Source organism: Anolis carolinensis, chromosome 6, assembly GCF_035594765.1.
Source record: "Anolis carolinensis isolate JA03-04 chromosome 6, rAnoCar3.1.pri, whole genome shotgun sequence".
NCBI classification, from domain to species: Eukaryota; Metazoa; Chordata; class Lepidosauria; order Squamata; family Dactyloidae; genus Anolis; species Anolis carolinensis.
The window spans coordinates 34,965,450-34,992,267 of record NC_085846.1 but is presented as its reverse complement, the minus strand read 5'-3'; the positions used below and the strand labels follow the sequence as shown (position 1 = coordinate 34,992,267).

General features: G+C 42.6%; 1 protein-coding gene across 5 annotated transcripts in view; it reads right to left on the bottom strand.

Annotated features, from left to right (window-relative positions):
* Positions 1 to 371: 371 nt before the first annotated feature.
* cacnb1 (calcium voltage-gated channel auxiliary subunit beta 1) overlaps positions 372 to 26,818 on the bottom strand; it is a 73,551-nt gene continuing 47,104 nt past the window's right edge. For 2 of the 5 annotated variants that reach the window (XM_008113319.3, XM_062958087.1), the window contains 11 exons: positions 23,236 to 23,358; positions 22,911 to 23,047; positions 20,445 to 20,521; positions 19,423 to 19,586; positions 16,645 to 16,725; positions 14,646 to 14,704; positions 13,897 to 14,006; positions 10,788 to 10,939; positions 9,080 to 9,175; positions 8,182 to 8,367; positions 372 to 5,199 (listed from right to left, as the gene is read on the bottom strand). In XM_008113319.3, coding sequence (XP_008111526.1) covers positions 4,681 to 5,199; positions 8,182 to 8,367; positions 9,080 to 9,175; positions 10,788 to 10,939; positions 13,897 to 14,006; positions 14,646 to 14,704; positions 16,645 to 16,725; positions 19,423 to 19,586; positions 20,445 to 20,521; positions 22,911 to 23,047; positions 23,236 to 23,358 — 1,704 coding nt within the window. In that variant the 3' untranslated portion in view covers positions 372 to 4,680. Of the gene's footprint in view, positions 5,200 to 7,631; positions 8,368 to 9,079; positions 9,176 to 10,787; positions 10,940 to 13,896; positions 14,007 to 14,645; positions 14,705 to 16,644; positions 16,726 to 17,204; positions 17,225 to 19,422; positions 19,587 to 20,444; positions 20,522 to 22,910; positions 23,048 to 23,235; positions 23,359 to 26,818 lie in introns of those variants that run through there. The other 3 variants (XM_003222551.4, XM_062958088.1, XM_008113321.3) reach the window with 2 other exon arrangements.

Genomic DNA, 26,818 nt, shown 5'->3' with positions numbered 1-26,818 from the left:
AGGCTCATTCTTGCCACACAATTACCGCTCTATCATTCCATTTTAACTGCCATGGCAACATACTATGGACTCCTGGGGTGTGTCATCTGGTGAGTCACTTGAACTTTCTGGATGGACAGTAGACATGCCTCTCCCTAAACTGCAAATCCCAGGATTTCAAACCACATTGCCTTGGCAGTTAAGGTGAAATGGAGCATTGTAATTGTGTAATGTGAATATGTCTTAGTCTTCAGGTTGTTACTTTGCCTTCCCTTTTATTGTTTCTTATCCTATGCAACAAATATTTCAAAATGACATTTTATAAAATACTTTTTATTCCCATGGCAATGGGTTTGGGAGCACTGAAGAATAAAAAATGTTTAACAATGAGGCAGAGACTTGGTAGAATTTATTTTCTGTTCTCCATAACCTTATTCCTTCCCCCAACCCATCCCAAATGAAAACAACAAAACAACCCAGAGTGGAAAATAAATCCAAAAGGTGCAAATATAATGCAGGGGATAATGCTCCATTATCTTAAAAGTTCATTAGCCATCCTTTAAATGACTCCTCTCTTCCCCACTTTTTAAATTGATTAATTGATTGTAAGGGTTTAAGTGAAACCATTCACTACAAAGAAATGAGGTTTGGTTGGGAATCCCAATCCAAGGAACAATGCTGAGACATTATGAAATAAAATGCACTGTCTTAAAAGAACTGGTTGAAGTACGGATACAGTTTCTACATTGTTTAAAATTACATTTGCATTTTTTCATCCTGCTGGTATGTAATGACCCTCTCCTAGATGCTTGGCTAGCAATAATGATTCATCTGTTGCAGAGCACATGGATTTGCACATCTTTGTCTTCAGAGAAGCCCTAAGCAGCAGAAATCGATCACAAATGCACTTAAAGTAACTACATCTACTATTGTCTTTCATTACTATCCTGAAGAAGTGGCAGAAGGAGGGGAGGCGGCTTAAAGGGACACAGATGTTTTGCTCCTGTCTCCATGATAATGTCATCTCATTAGATTAGACAGTAATCAAACAGTGAAGAAATTGCTAGTTTTCAGACCAACATTAAAAAACAAACCAGAATAGTGTTTATATTATATATAGGGTATCCATTAAAGTGCCGTGGATGTGCAAGGCAGCAGCTTAAAATAAGGGATGATAGGCAATCCTAGGAAATTAGAGGGAGGAAAGGATACTTAAGGTTTCCAAAAAGCATGTCCCGATACATTTTTAATATGTGTATTTTTAAAAAATGTTTTTAGGTAAATGTGTTTTTAGCAGTGTTGTAACCTGCCTCATGCCGTGAGGAGAGGCGGGAAAGAAATAAAAATTATTATTATTATTATTATTATTATTATTATTATTATTATTATTACTCCTACAGAAAATTCAGGTGTTTTATTGGGATTTTTTGGTGAGAGCAGGGGTAGAATTGCTTAAAACTGAAAAGGGCCAAAAATATATCAAACCCCCTCACTCTCCCAATTGAAAGAGCATAATGCACCACACATCAGTCATTTTCAATAAATGGAGGATTTGACATCTCCATAAGCTGAAAGCTACGTGTCCTGTTTCCAACCCAAGGTTATTGGAAAGTAGTCTTACTTTATTTTATTGTTTATATTGCCATTCCAAATGTAGAAGCAGATTGGATCATATGTCATGTTAACCTACATTTCCCTACCCACAGCTGAATAGACCAAGCTCTCTCAAGCATTGTCAAACAAGAGATTAAACCCTGAGAGCTGGGGGTCTAAGAAGTCATGTTTTATCCTCTCCAACGGTCAGATTCTCCTTATTATCTTGAAGAATTTACATTCAAGCTGAGTGTTGTTTTAAAAGTGCCCCAACACATGAGCTATAAATTACAGCAGAGGATGGATGGGCACAGAAGATGGAGTTCAGTTGATTCAATTGATCATGATGCTTAGGTGACAGAGAAAACATACATCACTTTTCTTTTCTTCTCGAAAAAGCGTACAAATCAATACACCTAAACCTTCACAGCATAAGATTTAAATGATGGGTTGGATGTGAGGAGTCAACTACCAGAGCTGTGTGGTGTTCAGAAGTTGTGGTATTTGCAAGCAACAGTGACCTATTTCAATGGGCAACACTTTTAACAGGAGTCTTTGGATTAAAGGGCAAGATTTTGGCACAAGTATTGAGCCCAAAAGGTGGGTCTAGATAAGGCAGAATCTGCCAGTGTTACTGCTGACATTTGGGAAGCAAATGGTTACTGCTTTGTTTAGAGCAGGGATGGGCAAAGTAAGGTCCGAGGGCCTCATGCCCCCAGGACACTTATGTCAGGCTCTCTTCATTTTCCCTGTCCTCTCAGCATAAGGATACAGTGGCCCATTGCATCCTTATGCAGAAAGGACAGGGGAGGAAGGCACGCAGCAGCTGAGAGCCTCCTGGAGCGCTCTCAGCCACATGTCTCACCCTCCTCCCGGCATAAGGATGGTGCCAGCAGTCCTTATGCCGAGAAGATGTCATGAGGAAGCATGCAGCAGCCGAGAGCCTTCTCATCCATCGCCTGCCTCATCCTCCTCCCAGCATAATGCCAAGAGGACAGCCCAAAGAGAAGATCGGGGAGGAGGATTGGGGCAGTTGCTGCATGTCTCGTATTCCTTTCGGCATAAGGATGGGGCGAGCATCCCTGTCCTTATACAAGGAGGACAATCTCAGGATGACACTGGCCCTGTCCTGCCCCCCCCCCCCCCCCGGCCCCACCCTCTCACAGGCTCTCTCCCTTCTGGGCCCATCCAGCCCAGCAAGTGCCCAGTTGCTTTCCTTCCCGGCCTGGCCCTCTCAGTCAGGCCCACAATGCGGCCCCAAGGCAAAAAAGTTTGCCCATGACAAATGGCCCAGTTTGAAATTGCTCAAATGGATGCAGATCTAGTTGATCCATAGTCTGCCCAGAAGGATTGACAAGTGAGTGAAGGATTCCTGCTAATATCTGCACTACCCAACCACTGCATCTCACCTTATGTTTCACTCCACAAAGAATCTTGTATTTGTGGCTGCATGCCCACAGTTGCTATAGGGCTCACTTCAACACCTCTGCATCTGATTATTTCATCAGAGAATGATGATGTGCTTTCCCAAGGGAAAATCCTTGGAAAGGCAGAGGCAAAATTTGGAAAGTTACTTTTCAAACAACATTGAAGTTATAGTACTGAGATGCCGCCTTTCAAATCAGTTGCCATGATAGTTACAACTCTGAAGAGGAATTATACAGAATCATAGAATTGGAAGACACCACAAGGGCCACCTAGTCAAAGTCCCTGCCATGCAGAAATACACATTTTAAACCATTCCTGATAGCCATTCAGCCTCTGTTTAAAAACCTCCAGAGGAGATATACGCCATGTCTCAAAAGTAACTAGTTACTTATGTTACTGTATTTAAGAAAACAACAGCTGACAGCACTTTAGCCATGTGATATTTCTCCTCCATCATTTGCTGTGGTTACACCTTGTAACCATAAGAGAAATAAAAAGTTACATTTACACCACAAAGGAGTGACATTATCCCTTGCTAAGTTACAATTATAATGCAATTTAACTACACCTTAGGTATCGGAGAAAGGAAGTAATTACAATTAACTAGTTGTTTGTAACTAGTTATACCCAAACCGATAATCAAGGTTCCTCCTGTGAGAGAAGGAATCTTCTGCAGGAGGCCATTTTTTTTGTCTGATGGTGGGCATGCCTTTTTTCTTTTCCTCTGCCAAGCACTACAGGCCAAGCTATCACACATGCCAGAAAGAAGATTTCAAAACTGGTATTAAGAGCAAAACAGCAAGTTACAGGCACATTTGCAGGAAACACACTCCAAAGACTTCTTTCTCTGCCAGGCATGGCACATGCCAGCCACACACTTTTTATGCCCAGGATTTGCCCAGCAGGTAAGAGACATCCAGAAGGGTCATGAGCTGAGGCACTAGAGGATGGGTAGGCTGAAGACTTTAAGGTGGTTGGGGCTGGTTTTTGCTTGTAGGCACTGGAGAATCTTGCGACAAGGAAATCTTGCGACAGCAAACTGGGGGTTGGCTTTTGCCTCCCTGCCCAGACATCTGCCTGCGGCCTCCTACCAGTAGGGCTGGTAAAGCACCGCAAGGCAGGAAAAGGAAGAGATTAAGGGACAGCTTATTTTTGCAGAAGGAAGGAGGGCCTATTAATCTGGGTGATGTTTGGCCTTAGAGGTTGGCAGGTAGGCAAGACAGAAGGAGGGGTGGCACATGGCCAGCTGTCCACCGCAGCTGTTACCCGAGAGTTTGGGTGATCCGAGGCACCGATGGAGACCATCCCTCTTCCTCTCCAAGCCCCACAAGGAGCCCCCGAGTAGAAAGAGGAATTTAAGGTACATGTGATTATGATCTCATGGGGGAGGAAAGCCCAGGCAGTGCTGGCTGGCAGGACACAGATGTTCAGAGAAGTTGCTGGCACAAAGGGCAAGGCAAAGGGATGGGGTGTCCCTAAACTAGAAGGGTCACAGATCTGGCCAGTGCTAGCGTGGTTTAGAGAATGCTACTACCCACTCCCGCCGCCTGGTCAAGGCTGTTGCAGATTACGTCTAATCCCCTGTTGCCACACAACCAAAAAACAGCTTTGGCCCTCAGGAGGCTCTGAATGGGAAGAGGCCTCTCCCTCAGTGGATGAAAGCCGTGCCTCTGAGGGCCCTCAACGGATGTAGGCATCCCTTCCCCAGTCCTCCATGTCATTATGGTTACGACCCAGGGCTTCCTCTTCTTCCTGGCAATAGCGGGCCCTCCCCTTGCCGCGTCCTCGCAGAGGTCGGTTGTGGTTTTGTCGGTCAGGCTCCTCGGCTTCCCAGGAGCTCTGGGGGTGACGGTGGCCCCGGTACTGGGTACGATGGGAATCAGGCTCCTCCGCCTCCCAGGAGCCCTGGCGCTGAGGGTGGCGATGGCCCAGACCTTGCTGAGGGCAACGAGGCTCTGGTTCCTCATAGGGGTCAGTCTCGATGTCCATGCAAGAATCCACCGGGTCAATGTAGGCAGAATCACGGCTGCCCTGCGTCTCCGTATCAAAGGTGTCCTGGCGGGAAAGGCTCCGGGCAGCAAAGTGTGAGGGAGGCTGCATGGAGCGAATCTGACCTCGCACCTCTGGCTGCCCTGCGTACTCGTGCAGGCCGGCATGCTCGGGGTCATGAGCCTCCTCCCCATGCACTAAGTAGGGTCTCTGATTGAAAGATGCAGTCACCACACACCATGCACAAGAAAAGGAGAGAAAAAGAAGGCAAGAGTTAGCATGGCCACAACACAGCAGCAGCAATGGCCAAAAACAAATTAGAACACAAGGTTATCACACCCTGGTCTGGCGAACCCCTCTAGGTTTATTAAAATACTTGTCCATTTTCCACTTCTCCCCTTTAGCAATGTTTATTCTTTCTTTTCCTGAGAAATAGGCATGTAAAAACCAGGCACTTGGAAAAGCAAGTCTAGAAATCTTAGTAAAAAAATCAACGTAAAAAGTGTTGACTTACTCATGGGTCAATCTGAGTACTGTACTTTTACTCTTATCAAAAAAGGAATCGTCCCCTTCATTGAGTAGTATGATGAAAGGCAAGAACCCTTCTATTCTCTTGCTGTGGCACCACTTCTGGTCTGTTTGAATGTTTGGGTGCGGAAATGGGGCACTGATCCCGAGACAGCTTTGATGCTTTCCCTTCTCCATGGAATAAGCCTCAACTTATTCATGGATCATATATAAATTCTTAATTTTGGCCCCAAAACTTGCCCACAACTTATACATGAGATCGATGTATACCTGAGTATATAAAAAGCTCAGAGAGAGAGGGAGAGAGGGAGGGAACGACTGCAACACTACAGATATAACCCTTTAGCATTGTCCCACATTTGAAGAAATGCATAAAAATATGCAATGGGGAAATGCCTTTAGAAATGCCTACATTAGGAAAAATGAGTACCAAAATAAATATTAACTTCCTTTTGCTAAGGGGAAAAAAGTCCTGCTACCCAATATCGTGCTTATACTGGACCAGAATGTTGGTGGAATTCTGAAAAATACAATGAACATAAAACTAGCAGATTTTTGTTGTTCTCTTAAGTAATTTTTGGCTTTTAATCTTATCATAGAGTTTTCTGGGGCTGAGTGTGTATTACTTTTTCAAGGTCGCCCAATGGTTTCTATGCCAAGCGGAAAATCAAAGGCTGGTTTCCAGAATTGTAGTCCACTACATCTCTATTAAAGTGCAAAAAAGCCTAAACCCAATTTCTAGTTTTAACTATAATAGAGTTACCGAATCAATAGACTGGCATAAGCATTCACTTGCCAATTAGCAGTTGCCACAAATGGATCTAATCTAGTTCAGGACTAGCAGTAGAATTTACATCCATGTGTGCAATTGAGCAGTGATGAGGAACAGTTAGTCTTGTGGATGCTGGAATTTAACCTCCATTAGTCTTAGTCAAGAGTTATGCAGCATAAAGAAGGCTTCAGATGTGGTAACTCACATCTGAAGCTAATTCCTAATGTTCTCCACATAACACACATAATTTGGGCATGCAGTTCCTTTTAGAGTTAGGGCACAAATGCAGAAAAATTTAATGGAGAAATTGAGACATCCCTTTATAGCTGACTGCATCACATTAAGCTCATGACCTAGACTGAGAACTCATTAGTTAGTCATCAAGACATAAAGTTAGCATCACACAGAATGTATATGGCCCACCTGTGCTGACCTGCTCAAACTGGACCAACTCAATCCTAGGCTGGTTCCTACATGATGCTGTTTGTGCATCTGTGGCGATAACAAGTCCACTATTTCTTAAGCACATCAAGCAAACCAATAACCCAGTACTAGAAACCATGTGTGAAGGTATAACAGTTACTTTAGAAAATCTGCATTAGAGAAAGGTTTCAGACATAAGTTGCTCTTTCCATCACACACTCAAATGTACGTTGGACACATGTCCAAATTCATGTTTGAATTTGTGGCAAGAACAAAGGACCCTTAAGCAAACAGATTTTGCAATAATAAATATATGTCTGCTTTTCTTTGCTCAAAGAGGAGATGAAACTGATGGATCGTATGCCTCAGTTCATTGTGGCATGGCAATAAGGCCAGGCGTCAGAGCTGAAGTGGAGGTGCATTAGCAAAAATGAGGTGGAATTTTTAAAAGTAAAAAAAGGCAAAGATCATTTGACTTTTAAACTGGGAAACCAAATAATATTTTTGATATGGGCAACAATTAACATATCTACTGCAACCACAGTAATAAATGTTGGCAAATGAGAGCAACAAAGCCCTTCCAGATTGTTTTGGAAAGCCTGGATCTATTGAGTTTCTACCTTTTTATGAGAAGGTCACTGTTTGGAAAAGGATAGGAAGGGAAAGAATTCTCTAGATTCATTTCCTGTATGATTAGGACAGAAAGATGTGGTAAATGCAACACTTTAAAAGGAATTTTTTACATTACAGCTCTCAGAATCCGCCAGCCAGCAACTCAGCTGTCTACAATGGTTGGGGATTCTGGAAGTTATAATTTCCTAAAGTACCTTTCCTAAGTATTGGGCAAGTGTACAGAAAGGTACTAAGTCAGGACCAAACTGACCATCCATTGTTATCTCTGCAACATGATGAATTAGCCCTTGTTGGAAACACATCCCTGTATTCATATACACACATATACAGGATGTTGTGAAATTCCTGCACAATTCCATAACTTGTGGTGCCATTTTAGGTCATTTTAGCAGCCAAATTACTTCTATGTGGAGATACAATTCATAGCTTGGATGTTTCTCTAATGTCCTGGAAAACACATCTTGAAAGTGAAGGGCCATGGGGAGAGAAATTATGTGTTCAGGGAAGGTCATCCTTTCATCAAAACCATTACATGTTTTGGAGATGGTGGTGGAAGGGTTCTTTAGCAGAGCAGCTCCTCCAAGAAGTGTAAAGAGGAAAGGAAGAGGGATAGAGAGATTGATTTGATTGAAAATCAACACCAACAAGTCCTTTGTGGGTGTAGTGGAACCTCATCCACATGGCTCCCTTTCTTTCTTCTGGAGAAATACCTCAGGTTCTTCCGAACTCTACAACTCGTGCTCCTCCACCCGGATGGCTCCGCTCAGGCCCTGGTCCAGGCTGCCCCTCCCACCCCAGAAGCCCAAGTTGCGCTTGAGGGAGGTCAGCACCTGTACCTGAAGGTTGGAGACTGGGGCAGGGCTGGAAGCCAGGGCGGCAGTTGCCATGGTACGGGTCAACAGGGGATTGGGTGGGTTGCTGCTAGGAGGATGCGTGGCTTTCCAGTAGGCTTCTAGGTACTCAGCCAGGTGCTCACAGGCATCTTCTAACTGGTTTTCATCCAGAATGATATCAAACATCTCCTGCAGATAGAGAGAGAGAGAGAGATGTAAGAATGGGAAGGACATAGCCTCCAGAAGAAAGGGAAGAATGGGGTTAGGGTACTGTGAATGGAGATAAGAAAAGATGTTTGGACAGGACCAAGGACAGATGCAGTAGACAGGCATGATTATTGCTTAGTATCTCTTTAAAACATTAACCAGATGCCATACTAAAAGCTAAAGGATATGATTTCTGACCCACTAGCTAGACCAGTGATTCTCAACCTCTGAGTCCCCAAGTGTTTTGGCCTATAATTCCCAGAAATCCCAGCCAGTTTACCAGACAGTTAGTATTTTTGGAAGTTGAAAGCCAAAATATCTAGGGACCCACAGGTTTAGAACCACTGCACTAGACCTACTTCCTAAGTCAGGGCAAAGAGACTACTGTTGCATTTTCTGTTGCCTGAAATAGATAGCAGAATGAAAGGTCTGAAAAAAGGATATTTTAGAGAGCCAGTCTGGTGAGGGAATCTGGCCAGAACAAATAAGCTGAATACAATCAGGATGGCACCATGGCTGATAGAGAAGGAGAGAGTTTGAAGTGCGGGAATAGGACAGTGAAAAGAGATGCCATAAGAGGCAAAACTAAATGTCTGGACAATGGGCCAGGGATCAGGTGCCAGGGTGGGAGCAGAGAGAAGTGGGAGAGGTACTTCTAGACACGAGAAAGATTAAATCAAATGGGAGGACTCACTGGAGGGCACTGCGCCAATTTGTCAGATGCCACCATCTGCACATTCAAATGTTTGGCCTGGGATTTGCCTCGAGATTTCACCAGTCTTTGAAGCACCTGTTGGGTAAAAAAAGTGGGGAAAAGGTGTCAAGATCCAAAAGGATAGGATGGATCCAGGAACAGAGGAAATTGGGAATGTACTGCTCCAAAAATGACTGCTTCCAGTTCTGCATCCTTCTTTGGCACAATTAGCAAAGGGATACCTCAGAAGAAAACGTCTAAGGATACTATAATGGAATGAGCAAAGTGGGGAGCGGAGAGACTAAGAGGCTACTCCTTCAGGCAGGGGGGAATATTTTAAAATATCCCACTGCTGCCACCAATATAAAGAAGGGTGCTGACACCGAATATAACATACCCACTCTCCACTCTACACACGCTCACATGCAAGCACACGTATGTGAGAGGCGAGGATATACCGTTTGATTTTAGATTTCCTTTTAAAATGGTAGCTGCCACCAACCTAAAATGTCTTTAGGATTTTTGTTGTTAAATGTGTCTGAGATAAATTTCTCCCATTCACTGCCCACACTGTTTCCCACCCCTGGCTCCCAAACTGATGTTCACTATGAGGCTTTTCTGTGGTATCATATTGTTGTATTGCTGGAACTTTTATTAAGGTTTCTTGATGGAAAAATGCACTGTGGAGGCTTTTGAAAATTTTGAAAATTGAAAATAGAATAAACATTTATTTTATTAAAACAGGCAACTGATTACTTCAGAGAGGTGCATAAGCTTAAATGGTTTCAGACGTTCTTCAGCTTAACTTAGTTGTAGGTTTCAGATTACTTCACTTAGTTTCAAACAGTTCCAACCAACCAATCTATCTATTGGTCACAAAACCCTCACTCTATTTGCTGAGAATAGTCACGAGTTCCCCTGGGTTGTTAATAAACTCTAACCTAGAGTCCTTCTATTAACCAGCCCAGTAGTGAGAGTCAATCCCTTGAGTTATCTCCCCCAAGAGATCCAAACTGCCTGATCTAGCCTGTCAGTTTCCACAGCTTTTAGCTCTCTCTCTCACACACACACCCTCCAAACTCCAAAACCGAACTGCTCTCTTCAAACCCTCAAACAGAACTCCCCGGAGCTCTTTTTTTTCTCTGCACTCTAGGACTTGGCTCCTCCCATCTGCTCTGGCTGGCCAATCCTAGGAGTCTCTCTAAGCTCCTCCCCCTTTATAACCACACTCAAGATGGCTGCCTGGCATTCCTCAACAAAATGGAGGCTTGCCCCACTCACGGTTACCCAGGCTTCATCCCAGGCCTAATAGGTAAGGTTCACTACAGATACCATGACATGTAGACTTGCTTAGGAGTACATTCCCCTGTACACAGGAGGGTTTATTTCTGAAGAAATGACACTCTAATGTCAGATTGCATTCTGTACAGTGGAGATGGGGACAGGGATTCTGCAAGAATGGCTTTGCAGTATTTTCAGTATTGCTAATGTAATGTAAGGCTAATTTAATCTATTTCCAGGAAGGGTGTTGCATCTGCGATTTGCAACAAAACCAACAAAGAATGTTGGAGCAACCTTTAAGGTGAATACATAACATTTCATTCCCCAAGAGAGCTGATACCAGGTAAAATGGTTAGTTTTTAATGTCAGAAAACTGGTTGTTAGCATCATCTCAGGTGTAGGAGAGTGAAAGAAAGAGTCTACCCACCTTAGGGGAAGATATCTTAATATATACAATAATTGGTGCTAATGAGGTCTTGGAAAGTTGAGCTGGATGATTGATGGTGTCTGCATCCAAGGCTACCAGTTGTAGTGTACGGGCCAGCTCAAAGATGCGCTCGATTTCACTCTGCACTTCAGCTGTTGAGGTAGAGAGAGAACCATGATGGAAGGAACAGAAACATTAGCATTGTATGGAAAGAAACTACAGAAACTGTAATTCAAATATCCTTCTAGAGCAGTGGTTCTCAACTTGTGGGTCCCCAGGTGTTTTGGCCTACAACTCCCAGAATTCCCAGTCAGTTTACCAGCTAGTTAGGATTTTTGAGAGTTGAAGGTCAAAACATCTGGGGACCCACAGGTTGAGAACCATTGTTCTAGAGGCTCTGGGGTGTATTTTAGAAGAATCAGCCTCAACTCAGTGCTGTCCAATCTATCATTTCCACCATCACCTGATAGAGATAGAGCAGTGGTTCTCAGCCTGGGGTCCCTAGATGTTTTTGGCCTACAACTCCCAGAAATTTCAGTCACTTTACCAGCCGTTAGGATTTCTGGGAGTTGAAGGCCAAAAACATCTGGGGACCCCAGATTGAGAACCACTGAGATAGAGGGAGCAAAAGTCTGATACATAAGGAGGGGACTAGGTTGAGCCAGGCTCTTCTTGAAGATCCTGTTCAGAACAAAAGGCTCAGTTTTAGTAGCACTGACTCAATAACCAGGAATCTATTCACATTCCTCCCTTGAAGCACTCCTCATTCTCACCTAAAATTTGGGATAATACAGCTGTAATTACCATCATGTTTGCAGTATGAACGGGTACGCAGAGGAGATATGCTAGTCAACAACTTGAATCTCAGGAGAAAGACATCGTGTTCTTGGCTCCTGAACAGTCCATAGTGAGCCCAGACCTGAGAAATGTATTTGCAACCCTAATACTCTTAGATGAGGTTGCTATTGATAGTGGTCAAGCAGGGAACGCATGAAGGAAGGCAAAATTTTGATTCATCAGGATGTGACACACCAGGACATTTTCCAGAGCAAGCCCCATTGAAATGATCTGTAGTTATTTATATGGGACTCATGTGCAGAAAAGGGAACTGTACCCCATGTTAATGTTTGAAAGAATGGGGTGAGAGTGGTGATATACTGTTTAGGTGCTCTATTTATTTTATGCAATAAATAAAATATATAATAAAATATACAATAAATTCTATTCTGCTCAGTAGACAGAACCAAATGCCTTGCATTTTGTTATCCTCTTATTTAAAATCATTCAAGGAATTGTCCAGTTTAATTTATTTTCATACATCACATCAGATCTGGACACATTTCACCCATTGTTATGCATTTTGAATACCCCATTGAATACTGTCTTCCTTGCTGAAATCAATAGGAGGTGAAAGTGTTTGACTGAATCTTTTAACAGCATTCAACTACGCTGTACCACTATAGAAAACAATTCTTCATATACCTTCATATACCTCACAATCTCTGAGGATGCCTGCTGTAGATGTGAGCGAAACGTCAGGAGATAATGCTTCTGGAACATGGCCATACAGCCCGGAAAACTCACAACAACCCAGTTCTTCATATACATATCCTTTCTTTTTGTTTTAAACTATCTTTCCCCTATAATCAAATGCCATTTATCTTAGGGCCCTTCCACACAGCCGTATAACCCACACTTTGAACTGGATTATCTGAATCCACACGGCAATATATCCCAGTTCAAAGCAGATAATGTGGGATTTTATTCAGCTGTGTGGAAGGGGCCTCTGTATTTAAAAGCCTCCTCTGATTTGTGTTTATTTTCTATATGTAGTTCTATATTCGGCTTACAAATACATTTGAAACTGTTTGAGTAATGTTTGAAATTTTCATAGGACACAATGCTATACACAATGCTATACATATATTTTACATCCCAGCAACTTCTTGAACTGTATGGTTCAAATCATGTCTACTCAGAAGTAATTCATGGTGAGTTTGACTGGTCTCGCTGCCAAGTTGAGAAGGCCCAGGACTGGAGACTAATTCTGAAAAGAACTGTTGTAGTTCTTAAATGGTATGACCATTTCCTTTCAAAGGAAAACAAACAACTTTCTTTTCTAGATTTGCTTTCATCTGTTAAGCTTCTGGCAATGAAACAAATGAAAAATTAGACAGTTGCAAGTTGCCATTTTCCACTCCTTCAAATGCCATGAAAAAAATTCAAAATGAACAAATGTCTATCACATTTTGTCAAACCCAAAATGTATATTATATTTGTTCTGGTTTTGAAATTTTCCCTCCAGAAGGAAAAAAATCCTATACACACATATATATTTGCATATATAAATACTTTTCCTATTCTGGAGTTAAGCGAGTTAATTTTGCACTATTAGCTTGTGAAAGCTTGAGAGGCTTAAGGTTACATACCCAAGACATCTGTATCAGGAGCAGAGAAAGGAAGAGGAGGCACAGGCACAAGGGAAAGAAAATCATAGGAAGGGAGGGAGAAAAGAGAAGAGTGAGTTGGACATTTTGAGAAGCAGTTAAAGATGCCCGCAAAGTTTGATGCAGGGGAGAGGGCCTGAAAACAGAAAAGGTAGATGACAAAACCAACTTTTTCAACTGTTTTCATGAAAAGCTTTAAGGAGTATCCTGGTTCCCCATGAACACACGTACAAAAGTATGCGACTATAGGTCCACATTTTTTTAACCTGGAAGAACACTGCTCTTGCCATTTTACTGCTCTGGTACAATTCTATGGTCAATATCTGCAGAAGTTGACTACAGAATTGTACTGGAGGACTTAGAAATGCCTAGAGTTAACATATAAGGCAGCTACGGACAATCAACTCCACAAATGCTTATCTCACAAGTGTGGAGAGACAACAAGACAAGATAATTTCTGCCACACATGCTTGTGTTCAAAATAGGCAAAAAAGAAAGGCAGAAACACCCAGCATGTGAGGAATTAGTGCCATGCAGTGACAAAGGCAAAATTATTATTTCCTTCCTCCTATTACCTCAAGGAACAGACTCTGAGATAAAATATTTGAAAATGTGGCAAAGGAGCAAGCTTTCCTCTCAATGTATCAGCAGCACAGCCTTACCCAGGCTAGAGCGGGTGCTGGACCGTTCAATGATGGTGTGTTTGCTTGGGTTATTGAGGACTGAACGTTTGGCCAGGGAGATATCTGCTGTCACTCGTGTGATGGATATTCTGTGGAAGACAGAAAGGAATGGATATCCAAATGGCATTTACCAGGTGAGCATTTTTAACTTCTCTCTAGGACACTCCAAAGTCTTTGTGATGTGATGTCAGGCAAGGAAACTATCTCTCTAATAACATAAACGTACATTTTTGTTTCCACTTTAAAAATTAAGAACAGCTACATGAGTTTCAAGGAAAAGAGGGTTTAAAAACCTCAATAAATCTAGCTTTCAATCAACACAAACTAAAGCATCTCAGTCTTTATTTTTAAACTAACAACATCTTAAAATTAAGGAAAAATTTCAAAAAGCAAAACTTTATTTTGCCATTTTATATAAGGGATATAAATACCACTGTAGATAATGGAACCCAGGCATCTGTGGATGTTGGCATCCATAGGTGGTCCTACAACTAAACTCCAGCAGGTATTTTAAAATGGAGATGAGGTACATGCTCAATAGACATACAGGATATTTGCAGAGATTCAGGGAAAGAGACACTCTGTCCCAGCCTTTCCATCTCCTACGGTTTTTTATTAGGGTTTTCCCTTACAGCTATCTCTGTATTTGGGATCTGGGCGCAATCATTAATGCACAAATGAAAATCATCCGGTTGTCCCTCAGCAATACCCAAGGCGTCAGCTCACACCTGCCATCGAAGCGACGTTTCAGGAAATCAAACAAAGCTTTCTGCATCATGTCCGTCACCTAGGAAAGTAAGGGGAAGTGGGGCAAGACAGACAAACAAGAGCAGAAAAAGATCCTCAGAATCCAGAGGATGGAATAGGTGTGGTGCAAGAGACAGACATGGTCACATGCTCAAACATGGGTGAATAAGAAATGTTTATACCAGTTCTCAAAAAAGGCTTGTTGAGACAACTCTAACTATGCAATTCACACATTATTTCTCCAGCAGTGACAAATTCTGCAAGAGAGGGATGTCTGTGTGTGAACTGGAAGTGACTAGTGAGGCCAAAATCATGGCAAAACACCCCATTTGGGCATGGCTAGGCACTTTGAGGAACTCTTTTTTTTAAAAAACTGTGTGTGTGTGTGTGTGAGTGATCCCTAATCCCCAACTGCTGCCCACTCCTGTCTATTTTGAAGCAGAAGTGACCTTTTCTCAAGCACTTTTTGCGTGAGCAACGAAAAACAGCCAGATCAATGACCTGATGTATATTGGTGTGAAGTACTGCAGAGCTCAAACTAGAACCTTATACACGAGGGTCCATTGGAATCATGCACAAGGTTGGTGAGTACATGCACAGAAACCAAGATTTGTGGGCTTGGAGGACGCCAAATGATAGATAGATATGCCACATATTATTTTTGTACCAATGTCACTTGTTTAAAATAGCTGGAAGAAATCCATCTGGAGACTAGTATTTGAATGAGACAAAGAGATGATAAGAACAAACATATGCTGGTGGATTAAGACTAAATGGATTTCAAACCAGAAGTAGAAATGTATGTGAGGAGTAGACCAGGCATAAGCCTGCCTGAGCAAATCACACAGCTCTTCTGCGTCACGCCAGTTTTAAAAAAGGGAAGGGGAGTCCTTCATCCCTTGGGTCTAAACTGGCATGCATAAAGTCCCACTCCCACTGAAGTTCCTCCATCAAGCCTTCTTCAAACTGCTTTCCACCTTTGCAAGCAAAGAGCTGGGTTCTCCACTAAATCAGAAGTTTCTGATTAAAGACTAGAGAACACACTAGGGATGTACCCTTTGCTAGGATCATGTTGCTATGGGTCCACAATTATATCATTTTGATTCCACTTTAGCTCTTGTAGGTACATCCTTTGGAATCCTGGGGGTTTGTAGTTTGGTGAAGCACTACAACTCTCTCTGGTTGAGAATTCAGAATGTTCCTCCGTAAACTCAAGACTTCAAAGGATGAAGTTGGGGAAGCTAAAGTGGATTCACAGCATTCTAAGCATGTAGTGTAAAAGAGTCCCATCTCCTATTCCAGGTTTCCAGGAGGGAGCTGAGGGCCAGCCTAACTGGAAGGATTTACGGAATAAAGCATATGCCATAGAAATAACAAAACAGAGAGCCCCAGTAGCTACTAAACACTCCAGAATTTTCCCAAGCATTTCCATTATTTTGTACCCTCTAAACATTCAGACCAGATACTCCAGAGCAGAAGAATCCAGAGTCTTGCGGCTATTATTATTATTATTATTATTATTCATGTCAGAAGTGAACCGAGGGTACAAGTTGTAATGTATTAGAAAACACAAAGTTAAAAAAACCTTGGCATCATACTAAATGTCTTTTGACAGGTAGCTGTTCACTTGGAGTGCCTCTGGTGTTGCTATAAGAAGGTCCTCCATTGTGCATGTGGCAGGGTTCAGACTGCATTGTAGTAGGTGGTCTGTGGTTTGCTCTTCTCTTATTAGCAAGGTAAGGCTAGAAGAGTCAGTCTATTTTGGAATATGGCATGTGAGAGGCGGCTCAAAACACTGGGAGGAGCCATGGTGAAGTGATATATTTTGATCTAACTATCTGACAGATGTGTAACAGGACTTGCGTGGTGGACTAAAAGATGGGGAGAAGAACCAGCTTACAATTACCACCCTGAAAAGTCAACCTCTTCAGCACCACTGCTTCCCGCCCTATGCATACACTCCCACTCCATAGTCCTCACCTCATACCCTTTCAAGGATGGGCCTACAAGAATGATGGGCCGCATAGAAGGAACCACATCGTAGGGTGGCACATGTTCAGCCTGAGAGGAAGGGGGAAGATAAGAAGGCATTAGGTTTCCTCAAGATCAATACAACCTCTGTGCTGTAAGCAGGCACCACTTCATTAAAAAAACACAAACATAATAATTTTATTTATTAAACTGCAATGTTGAAACAAAGGGGAACCAGCACCTTCATGTTGCAATCATGATGGATAGGTGCAGAGAAATGGGTCAAAAGATGTAAGGGCTCCTTAAGGAGGCTTAAGGTTGGAACCATTTATGTCCAACTCTGACACTTCCTTGAGTGCTGGACGGAGAAAAGAATGGAAACCTTAGACCTTCACAGCCAAAGCTGAATGCATTTTAAAGAAACAGAGGCAAATACAAGGAGAAATAATAGTGTTCAAGCTTTGGGGTTTCAAGGCTATATTCTTGGGGCCACTAACTGGATGGGCAAAATGTAGGACCCCCAAGACAACCACCACCTTTTAATCTTGATATGTCATAAGCCTACTTACCGATTTTTGCTTCTGTTTGGCTATGTCCAGTGATTGCCATTAATGGGTGGGGAGGGGACCAGGACGCAGAGGGAGAGGAGAAAGAGGGACAGGCAAGAGAAAAACAAACAAGGCATGCGTGTTACTGACAGCTCATTCCAGCAGAAGCACAGGCAGGCATAGGATTGGGGCAGGGTGGAGGAAGCACCACTAGTGCTGAGGGAAGTGGAAGAACGGTAGCTTTCCAGAGGGGGACAAATTCCTTCCCCAAAATGGAAGAGGGTTTTTCAAAGGAAAGAACCTCTAATTCCAAATCACTGGATTTGAAATCTCCTCCTGTTCTCCATGCTCTGCTGGCTCAGTATGATTGACTTAACTGTTCATGACAGCCCAAGTTTATGAATCACTAAGCCAATATCATATTACTGGGACAGTCAGAAGCAACAGCCTCATTGAGACCGTTCACCATTCCAGTATGTTCTTGGGATATGGAATGTCACAGTGGAGATGAAAGGGATTCCCCCTGAAATTCCAGTTTATGAATCACTAAGCCAATCTCATATTACGGGCACAGTCATAGGCAATATCCATATCCTGACACTCAGACCTTTCACCATTCCGGCATGTTCTTGAGATGTAGAACGTCATAATGGAGATTAAGGGAATTCTCCCTGAAACTCCCTGCAAACGCTTGAGTTTGAAAGTCTCCTTCCCCATCACCCAGTATTCCAGCCCATTGTAAACATAGGGATGGAGCCCATAGCAGATGAATTTGTGGAGACAAGAAGCTGGCAGAGAAAGGGACAGCCTTCCTTTCTTCTTTTGGGCTTATCAGTGGGACATGTAGTTTGTTCCTCTCCATACTAACCTTCCAGCATCCTAAGATTGCTTAGTAATCAATGTCCAGACTATTTTCTCCCTCTTCTTTCTGACTTGTCCCCAAAGAGAAAAGGAGGGTATATCACTGGATGCAATGTTGGTGGTAAGAGTTGCCCAGTTAAGATTGCCTCCTTTAAATAGAGTGGGAAAGATTGTAGAAGATCCCATATTTGTGCTTATAATAGGAAGACTGTGATTACAATTAAATGATACCCTTTCCCACCAATATGTCCAGACCCATATCTGGAGAAAGGGTATCATTTGACTGTTTCATTCACTTGTTTTCCATGCTGTAATTCATATGGTGAAGAACTACTATCATGGCTAGTTCTCATACAGCAGGGAATGAATGAAACATACCACTTACACAGTTTCAATCATGAAAATGATTGAAACCAGCTGGCTTTCAGAGGTTTGTATTGGGCAGAAGGGATGAGAGAAAGATCAGGACCACTGGAAACACTTCATTCTTGGCCTTTCCATGGAAGGAACCATTTGATCTTTGCATTCCCAAAGTGCGTAAGGAAGGAAAGGCAGGGAAGAGGACTCAAAAATATTCCACCAAGGTTTACATGAGACTGTGAGTTTTTGTTTACCATTATCAAGGCATCTTCTAATGCATAAACATATGGAAAATGTGCGATCACTGGAACATACCATTCTTGTGCTTTGTATGCTTCCATGCACAACAAACGCAATGCAGGTGATATCTTTATTCTTCCCTCTTCATCAAGACTTGGCTCAAGCTGGCCTCTTTCTAGCAAGATGCCCACTGTCTTTAGGAGGCCATTACTATGTAACACTACAATGTAATACTACAAGGAGGCCCCGGTGGCGCAGCGGGTTAAACCGCTCAGCTGCTGAACTTGTTAACTGAAAGGTTGGCGGTTCAAATCCGGGGAGCGGGGTGAGCTTCCACTGTTATCCCTAGCTTCTGCCAACCTAGCAGTTCGAAAGCATGCAAATATGAGTAGTTCAATAGGTATTGCTCCAATGGGAAGGTAACGGCGCTCCATGCAGTCATGCCATCTACATGACCTTGGAGGTGTCTACAGACAACGCCGGTTTTTCAGCTTAGAAATGAGCATCAACCCCCAGAGTCAGATGCTACTAGACTTGATGTCAGGGAAAACCTTTACCTTTACCTACAATGTAACATCCTATGGTAGGTGCTCTGGGTGCAACACTGTCAAGAGGTGATTTGTTGCCAAATATACTCTTAGAACATGTCTTTCCCATCACCTCAGTCCCACAACACACAAGCGATTGATCTCCAAGCAGAAAAGACCCACACACAGCAGGCATAATTTGAGTTCAACAGCAAGCGAGTGTGGGCGAATGAGTGAGGCAGCACCTTTACCTTCTTAAAGAAGGGGATGCGCTTGGTGGTGGAGGGGGGCGTGGTGACACTGCTAACACTAGACTTAGGGGTTCGCTGGTTCTCTTCAGTTGCTGCCTCCTCCTCCTCCTCCTCTAATTCAAGGGCATCTGGGTCATAAGCTAAGTTAGTCATCTCCAGGTTACCTGGGAGGAGAGGGGAAGGGAAGAGAAGGAAATAAAAGATAGGGGAGAACAGAAAATAAAAGAAAACAACTAAAGAGAGAAAGTACAAACTGAAAAGAAGAAGAAAAACAAATGAAAAAGTATCACCAGAAAAGGAAGAAAACTCAAAACGATTTGCAGAATGAAATCAGAACTAAAATAAATAAAACAGAAATTCCACTGGGGTGGGATTTATTTTTATATCAGAACTCTAAGAATCCCCTGGTAGATTCTGAGAACTGTAGTCCTCAAAAGGAATTATTACACAAATTCCACAGTATGTGGCACATGTACGGAAGAGAGAATATGGCGATATGATATCTGCGATAGAGCTGCTCAGAAAATCTGGTTATTGAATTGGGCTTAGGTTGGGTGTATATACATATAACCATTTCAAGTAGTAGAATCCTGAAATGGCAGAGAAAATTCCACCTTTTCAAGGGGTAGATGTGAGACTGATATGTTTGAATATCCCCTATATTAAAAGCCAAACTCAAACATCTCTGAAAATGTTAAAGAACGACAACAACAGTAGGAAATTGGCACAGGGCTACATTCTGTTTCCTTGATGTGTGATCTTTTTACTTGGTGGAAAGTTTTTCCCCTTCCTTTTAAAACGTGGCGACTATTCAGATATGGAGCACACACTTCCTCATCTACATTCTAGCTTGATGCATTTTACTCAAAACTGGGTTCCCTTTTTCTGATGTTTCCATTTATATGACCACAAAGATGCAAAGTGAGCAATGTCCTTTCGATGCTTCAAGATCTCCTCATTCCACAAAGAGAGTGGAAATGGTGGCAACAACACCATTTTCTGTTGGGTAGAAGTAGCCTTACCACTAGCAGGTGGGGTGGGTCTTCGGGGGCCTGTCACCACATCTCCCAGGCTAGAGGTGGAATTGTCTCCTGATTTACTGCAAAAAGAAAGAGCCATTAATGTCAGAGATGAGAAAGAATTTCCAGACTGTGGAACTGGCACTAACCCAGAAAATCCTGGAACCAGCTTGAGGCCTGGTCAGTGATTACACAAACCATGGAGCATAAATGCACATTAAAGGCTTTCTTTCACATGCTTTTGTGGGAGTTTGTTGTCTGGTGTTGCAGTTCGAAGCTAGTTTTGAACTGCATTAAATCATCAGTGTAGATAGGGCTTATGCCTTCTTCACCAATAAAGATTCTATGCAGAATTCTGAAAAGTTGTTCTGAGGGGATATCCTGGCAGAACGAGTCTGGAAACTGTAGTCCCAAAAATATATTTTCCAAAATCTGATTCATATGGTCCTTTTCAAAATTCTGATCTTCCCAGTATTGCTATATTATACTGGTCTAGTCCCAGTGTGATTAATTTTCCAAAGAGAATTCTTCCGATTTTTATAGTACATCTTTTCGAAGAAATATCCAGCATATCTACAATACATACAGAAGTTACTTAGAAACTAGTTTCAAAACAGTTCAAATGCCAAGGACTTCATCACAAAACTTCATGTGAGGGTATGATAAGGAAATGACAAAGGAAGACTAGAAAAAGGAACCACTGAATTGAATTGCAGCAGACCTTCCACCTTTGAGAGGACTAGGTGTGCAGGACCCCATGAAAATGAAAAAGATTTGAATTTTGTAAAAGTTTTTTTTAACCTGAGAGAACACATCTCTAGGTATCTCTGAGTTCTCCAGGATGACTCTATGGTCACTATCTGTGGCACATGACCACAGAATCGCCCTGAAGAACCTAGAACCAGGTTGAAGAAGTTTGCTCTTGTCAAAAGCCTCGACCCCAAGTACTAGCAGAGCATTAATCAACAGTCTAAGATCAAGCCGATAGTCCAACAGAGGTGCAAACATTAACAGGATAACACTATAGAGAAACCAAATGTCCATTCCAGGGTCATAATAAGCCAATTACCAGTGTGTCCAGAATATAAAGTTGAATCAGAATCCAGAAGCCGAGGTCCAAGGTGAGTTCAGGGTTCAGGAACACAAGATAGTAAGAGTCCAAGGTTGTCGCTTCTAGAACTGATGTTGCAGCCAGCAACAAGGTGCCATCCCTAAGTTCCTTTAATCTTAAATGTATGGATGTTATCTGTTGCTGCTGCTTTTCTCAGCTACTCTCAAGGACCTGTACAGCTAAGACTTCTCTTTTTGCAGATCCACAAAAGCTGAAACAGTTTTCGTGGACCTGGTCAGAGAAACTTGCACTTGTTCTGCAGACTGAGACCCCAGCTACAAAGGCCTAAGGCGCATGATTGCTTCCGGATAAGCCTGAGGTGTCCAAACGACGCCTCAGGCTAATCTGGTTTAATTTGGAGTAAATCTGGATTTCCAGGCATTTAAAATGCTGGTTTCTCTCAGGATTTCAGCCTGTGTAGAAGGACCCTGAGAAATAATAGCTACTTCCATGAGTGCTGCTTCAAAGCTTGATCGAGGGAGCTGCTGGGCACTGTTGGACTCAAGCTCAACTGCTGATACTTCCACCATCACCTCACCCATGCTTTCCAAGCTGCTAATGACAGCTCTCAAGTTTCTCAGGAAGACAACTTCCAATTCAAGAGTCAGAACCTTTCAGGTATTGCTGGCCTCAAACTCTCATCATTTCCCACTAGCAAATGGGCCGGGCTGTGGCGCAGCTGGCTAGTAACCAGCTGCAATAAATCACTACTGACCGAGATGTCATGAGTTCGAAGCCCAGGTCGGGTTAAGCCCCCGACCATTAAATAGCCCAGCTTGCTGTTGACCTATGCAGCCCCGAAAGACAGTTGCATCTGTCAATTAGGGAAATTTAGGTACGCTTTATGCAGGAGGCTAATTTAACTAATTTACAACATCATAAAACTGCCAGCAAAACATGAGGAATGGAATGAGGAAGTGCAGCCACTACTGGACAGTGAAGCAACAGCTCCCCCTGTGGCCGGAATCGTGAAGCTGGAAAAAAATGTTAAATACCTCTGTGTCTGTCTATATATGTTGTTTGTCTGTTGGCATTGAATGTTTGCCATATATGTGTTCTTTGTAATCCGCCCTGAGTCCCCTTTGGGGTGAGAAGGGCGGAATATAAATACTGTAAATAAATAAATAGCATAGCCGGCACTCAAGGATCATGGGAGCAGCTGCTCTACAACTAGAGTACCATAGGATCCCCAACTGTGTTTTAAGTGAAGACACCAAGGACTGCATTTAGGGATTTATACATGTAGACCATACACTCTTCCATTGAGCTATGGCAACCAGTCATGAGGTACAGAAGATTTTCGGTAATATAGTCTCCTTCTCCTCCCAAGCCCTCTCCTCCTTCAGCACCAAACCCACCTGGAACTAAGCCGGTGTTGTCGCATCTTTTGTTCCTGAAGCATCCTCATGTTTTCCAACTTGACAGGACTAGGGATGAAGCCAACTTCACAGCCTTCTTTGACCAGGCGTCCAATCCACCAATCATTGTTGTATTTCTGGAACAGAGATGACCATCATCAGAAAAATGTGCCATAAAAAGTAGACAAAGAAAGAAGAATATGATGAGATAACCATTAGAGTATTATTCTGTGAAGGCTATTGTATGTGTTTGCTCAGTACTGTCAGTACGTGAGCTCACCAAGATAATAGTCATGGTGGTGATGAACCCATCTACTGCACTTACCTCTTTGATATGAAGGAAATCTTTGGGTTCAAAGGAAATAGACATGCCTTGGACTGGTACATCATCATTGGGAGAAGGATTATAACCCACATTTGTCCTCACCGCAAATGCCACAGGCTTGGTCTGCAAAATACACATGAGCCTTTGTTAAGATAAGGGAAACAAGAGGGAGATCAAATGCTAAATTACTTCCATAACATTACCAGAATCTATTTTTTAAAGAAGGATGAAAAAAATCTACATAATCTCAGCAGTAACAAAAACATGATGCAGTACAATCTCATGAGTACTGAAACCATGGATACTGGTCCCACAGATCAGGGATATAATATTTAGTTTTAAAAGATAATAAGTAAGTCAAGCAGAAACAGGGGAACAAGCAAATATGATCCTTAGAGGCCTTGTGACTATGAAAATAGTTGGGCAGGGCAGGCACTACTATGAAGCAGCGTGAAATGTCTGTTCAAAGAAGCAGTTGTGGTGGGTGGTGAGATGTTGCATGACTGTCCTGATTTGGCAGGGACATTATCAATTAATCCTCAGTTGGTCCACTTTTTCAGCAGCTTATAAAATGTCCCAATTTCTCTCTCCTTTTCCCACTTTCTGCTTTTAAACTCAGCTTATTTCAGCTGCTTCAAACTGCATTTCATTACCTCAAGAAACGGGAGAGGAGGATAGACTTAAGTTTCCGGGACTTTCTGGGAGTTTTGGTCCAGGGGAAAAATGAAAAGAAAGAAAGAACACTTCCACGTTCCAGGTCTAAATTAAGTGTGCAGGGGTTTGGTGGTACTGCTTCAGTATTCTATATAACATTTTAACCTTCCACAGGCCAAATTACTCCAAAGAGTAAAATATCCAGAATTGTGGTGATGCTATCCACACTGCAGATTTCTAGTAGCTTGACACTATGCCTATGGAATCCTGAGATTTTTAGTTTGCTGTGACACCAAAGTCCTCTGGCAGAGAAGAGTAAATACCGGTATCTCAAATCTCAGAACTCTACAGCATTGAGATGAGGCAGTTAATATGGTATCAAACTGTGGTTGTGGGAGCTGCAGTGGCGCAATGGGTTAAACCCTTGTGCTGGCTGAACTGCTGACCTGAAGGTTGATGATTTGAATCTGCAAGATGGGGTGAGCTCCCATCTGTCAGCCCCAGCTTCCCATATGGGGATATGAGAAAAGCCTCCCACAGGATGGCAACACATCTGGTCATCCCATGGGCAACATCTTTGTAGATGGCCGATTCTCTCACACCAGAAGCAAGTTGAAGTATAATCTTATTTCACTTCTAATACGTTAAAAAAAACTGCTGTTATTCTGTAGTGTGATACAGTCCATGGAAATGTGCATCTTATTTGTTGGTGTTTTTTTTTAAAAGGCTGATTTCAACACTGCTGTTGGTGTTGCTTGGCAGAATATCAAGGAGAAGTGGGTAAGAAAAGAACTCAGTAATTCCTGGCTCAAATCCCACCTGAATCAGGGAGGCCTCAGACTGCCTTGCCCTCCCCATCAGGCCCCACAGTTAACCTGAGACGGCAGTCAACATATATTTACAAAAGCCGCTGAGCAAGGCAAAGGATGGAACTTGCTGGCTCAAAGCCCTGAGAGCTAGGGCTGGTCTAGGTGCCAACCACTCCCCACCACTGGCAGCAAGGAGACTGGACTGGATCCCAGTGACCAAAACGGCTCAGACATCTTAATTTGAGAGACTGCTGTGGCAACAGACCAGTTGCCTACACCGAGAGCCAGGAAGAGCAGGGAGGCTGACAGGGAAAAGAAACGAGGAGACTTAATTAGCTAATTGCATCTGTTATAATTTCAGGGCTGCTGCCAAAGAATGGTATATTGAGCCACAGAAGGCAGGAAGGTTTGTTGACTAGGGCATGAACTAACTAAGGATTAGAAATATCAAGTGCAAGATCTAGGAGGCATTCATTTTGACACCCCCCAGTGTGGAATGTTCCCTCTACAAAATTTGAAAATGTTACTTTTTGGACTATTGGACAGTACCTCCCACAGTCCTCCAGACAGATGTAGCCTGTGTACCCAAAGCATCCCACACTGAGAAAAACAGAATTAGCTAAATACCAGTAAGGCCCATAGCGTTATGTACTATATGAAAGGCTCGAGGCTTGCCAATCCCTTAGCTTTTGCAGGAGTGCTTAATGGATCCGTTCACATAATAATGAATTGAAGCCTTCTCTTCATTTCTCAGTCTGCTGCATTGATAAAGTGTTAGTATGCCATCAGCCAAATTAATTCACTGGTGTGTGGCCAGCTAAGAATTTGTAGACATTTGTGGGCCAAAGTCAGTTGCAAAAACAAAACAAAACATAAGACACAAAGTTTGTGGCTATTTCAGTGGAAGTGGACCTCAGGCAGGGATGGGACCATGAGATACCCTGTTAATTAAACTAGATCTGTCCTAGATGAGGGCAAACTACAACTAGAATTGAATGAAATCTTTACATGAAGTATAGATTCTATTTTGAGAGAACCAGCATGATATAGCGCTTTGAATGTTGTATTAGGGCTCCAGAGACAAAGGTTCAAATCCCTGTTCAGCTTTGGAATACTCTTTGGGCAAATCACACTCTCCCAATTTAACAAGGCAGCAATGGTAAAGCTCCTTTGAATTAAATCTTGCCAGGAAAGCCTACGTTCCCACTATGCCATAAGTCAGAGTCAACGTCAGAGCACATAAAAACAGCAACAAGATAGATGACTGTATAGATCTGGAAGATCTGAAAGAATCCAAAAAGCAGCGGGGGGGCGGGGGCGGGGGGGCTTTCCAAAATGAATTTTGTGGCAGATGTCTTGCTAAAGCACAAACATACTTCAGATACAAAACACAAATTGAAGTATCTTTTTGTCTATAGTAGATGCAAGATTTTCAAACATTTGGGTTGCTCAGAACTTTTTATTTGGCTTTTATATCTGAGGGGTTTGTTGATTTTCAAGTCTGTTGATTTTTTTTTCAGAGCTGCCACTAGCATCACTCAAGGTTTGGTGATTTACTGAGAGGGAAGATACTTAAAGTATCACTAACATTTAAGGCATCTTAAATGCTTAGTTATGCCTTTATCATTACATTTGTATTGCATGATCACCAGGAATTACAATAGAGACTAATAAGGTAAACATAAAGGTTTTCCCCTGACATTAAGCCTAGTCGTATCCGACTCTGGGGGTTGGTGCTTATCTCCATTTCTAAGCCGAAGAGCCAGCATTGTCCATAGAAGCCTCCAAGGTCATGTGGCCAACATGACTACATGTAGTGCCGTTACCTTCCCGCTGGAGCGGTACCTATTGATCTACTCACATTTGCATGTTTTCGAATTGCTAGTTTGGCAGAAGCTGGGGCTAACAGTGGGAGCTCACCTCACCGGATTCAAACCACTAACCTTTCAGTCAGCAAGTTCCACTGTTTAATCCCCTGTGCCACCGGGGGTTCCTATAGAGACTAATAGAGGCTGTCATAAGAGAATGTCAATTCTCTTTTGACAGAGGTTTAGTGTACCAAAAGATAGAAGGACCTTGTCTGGGGTCTAAACTACATGCTATTATTAAATGTACAGCTT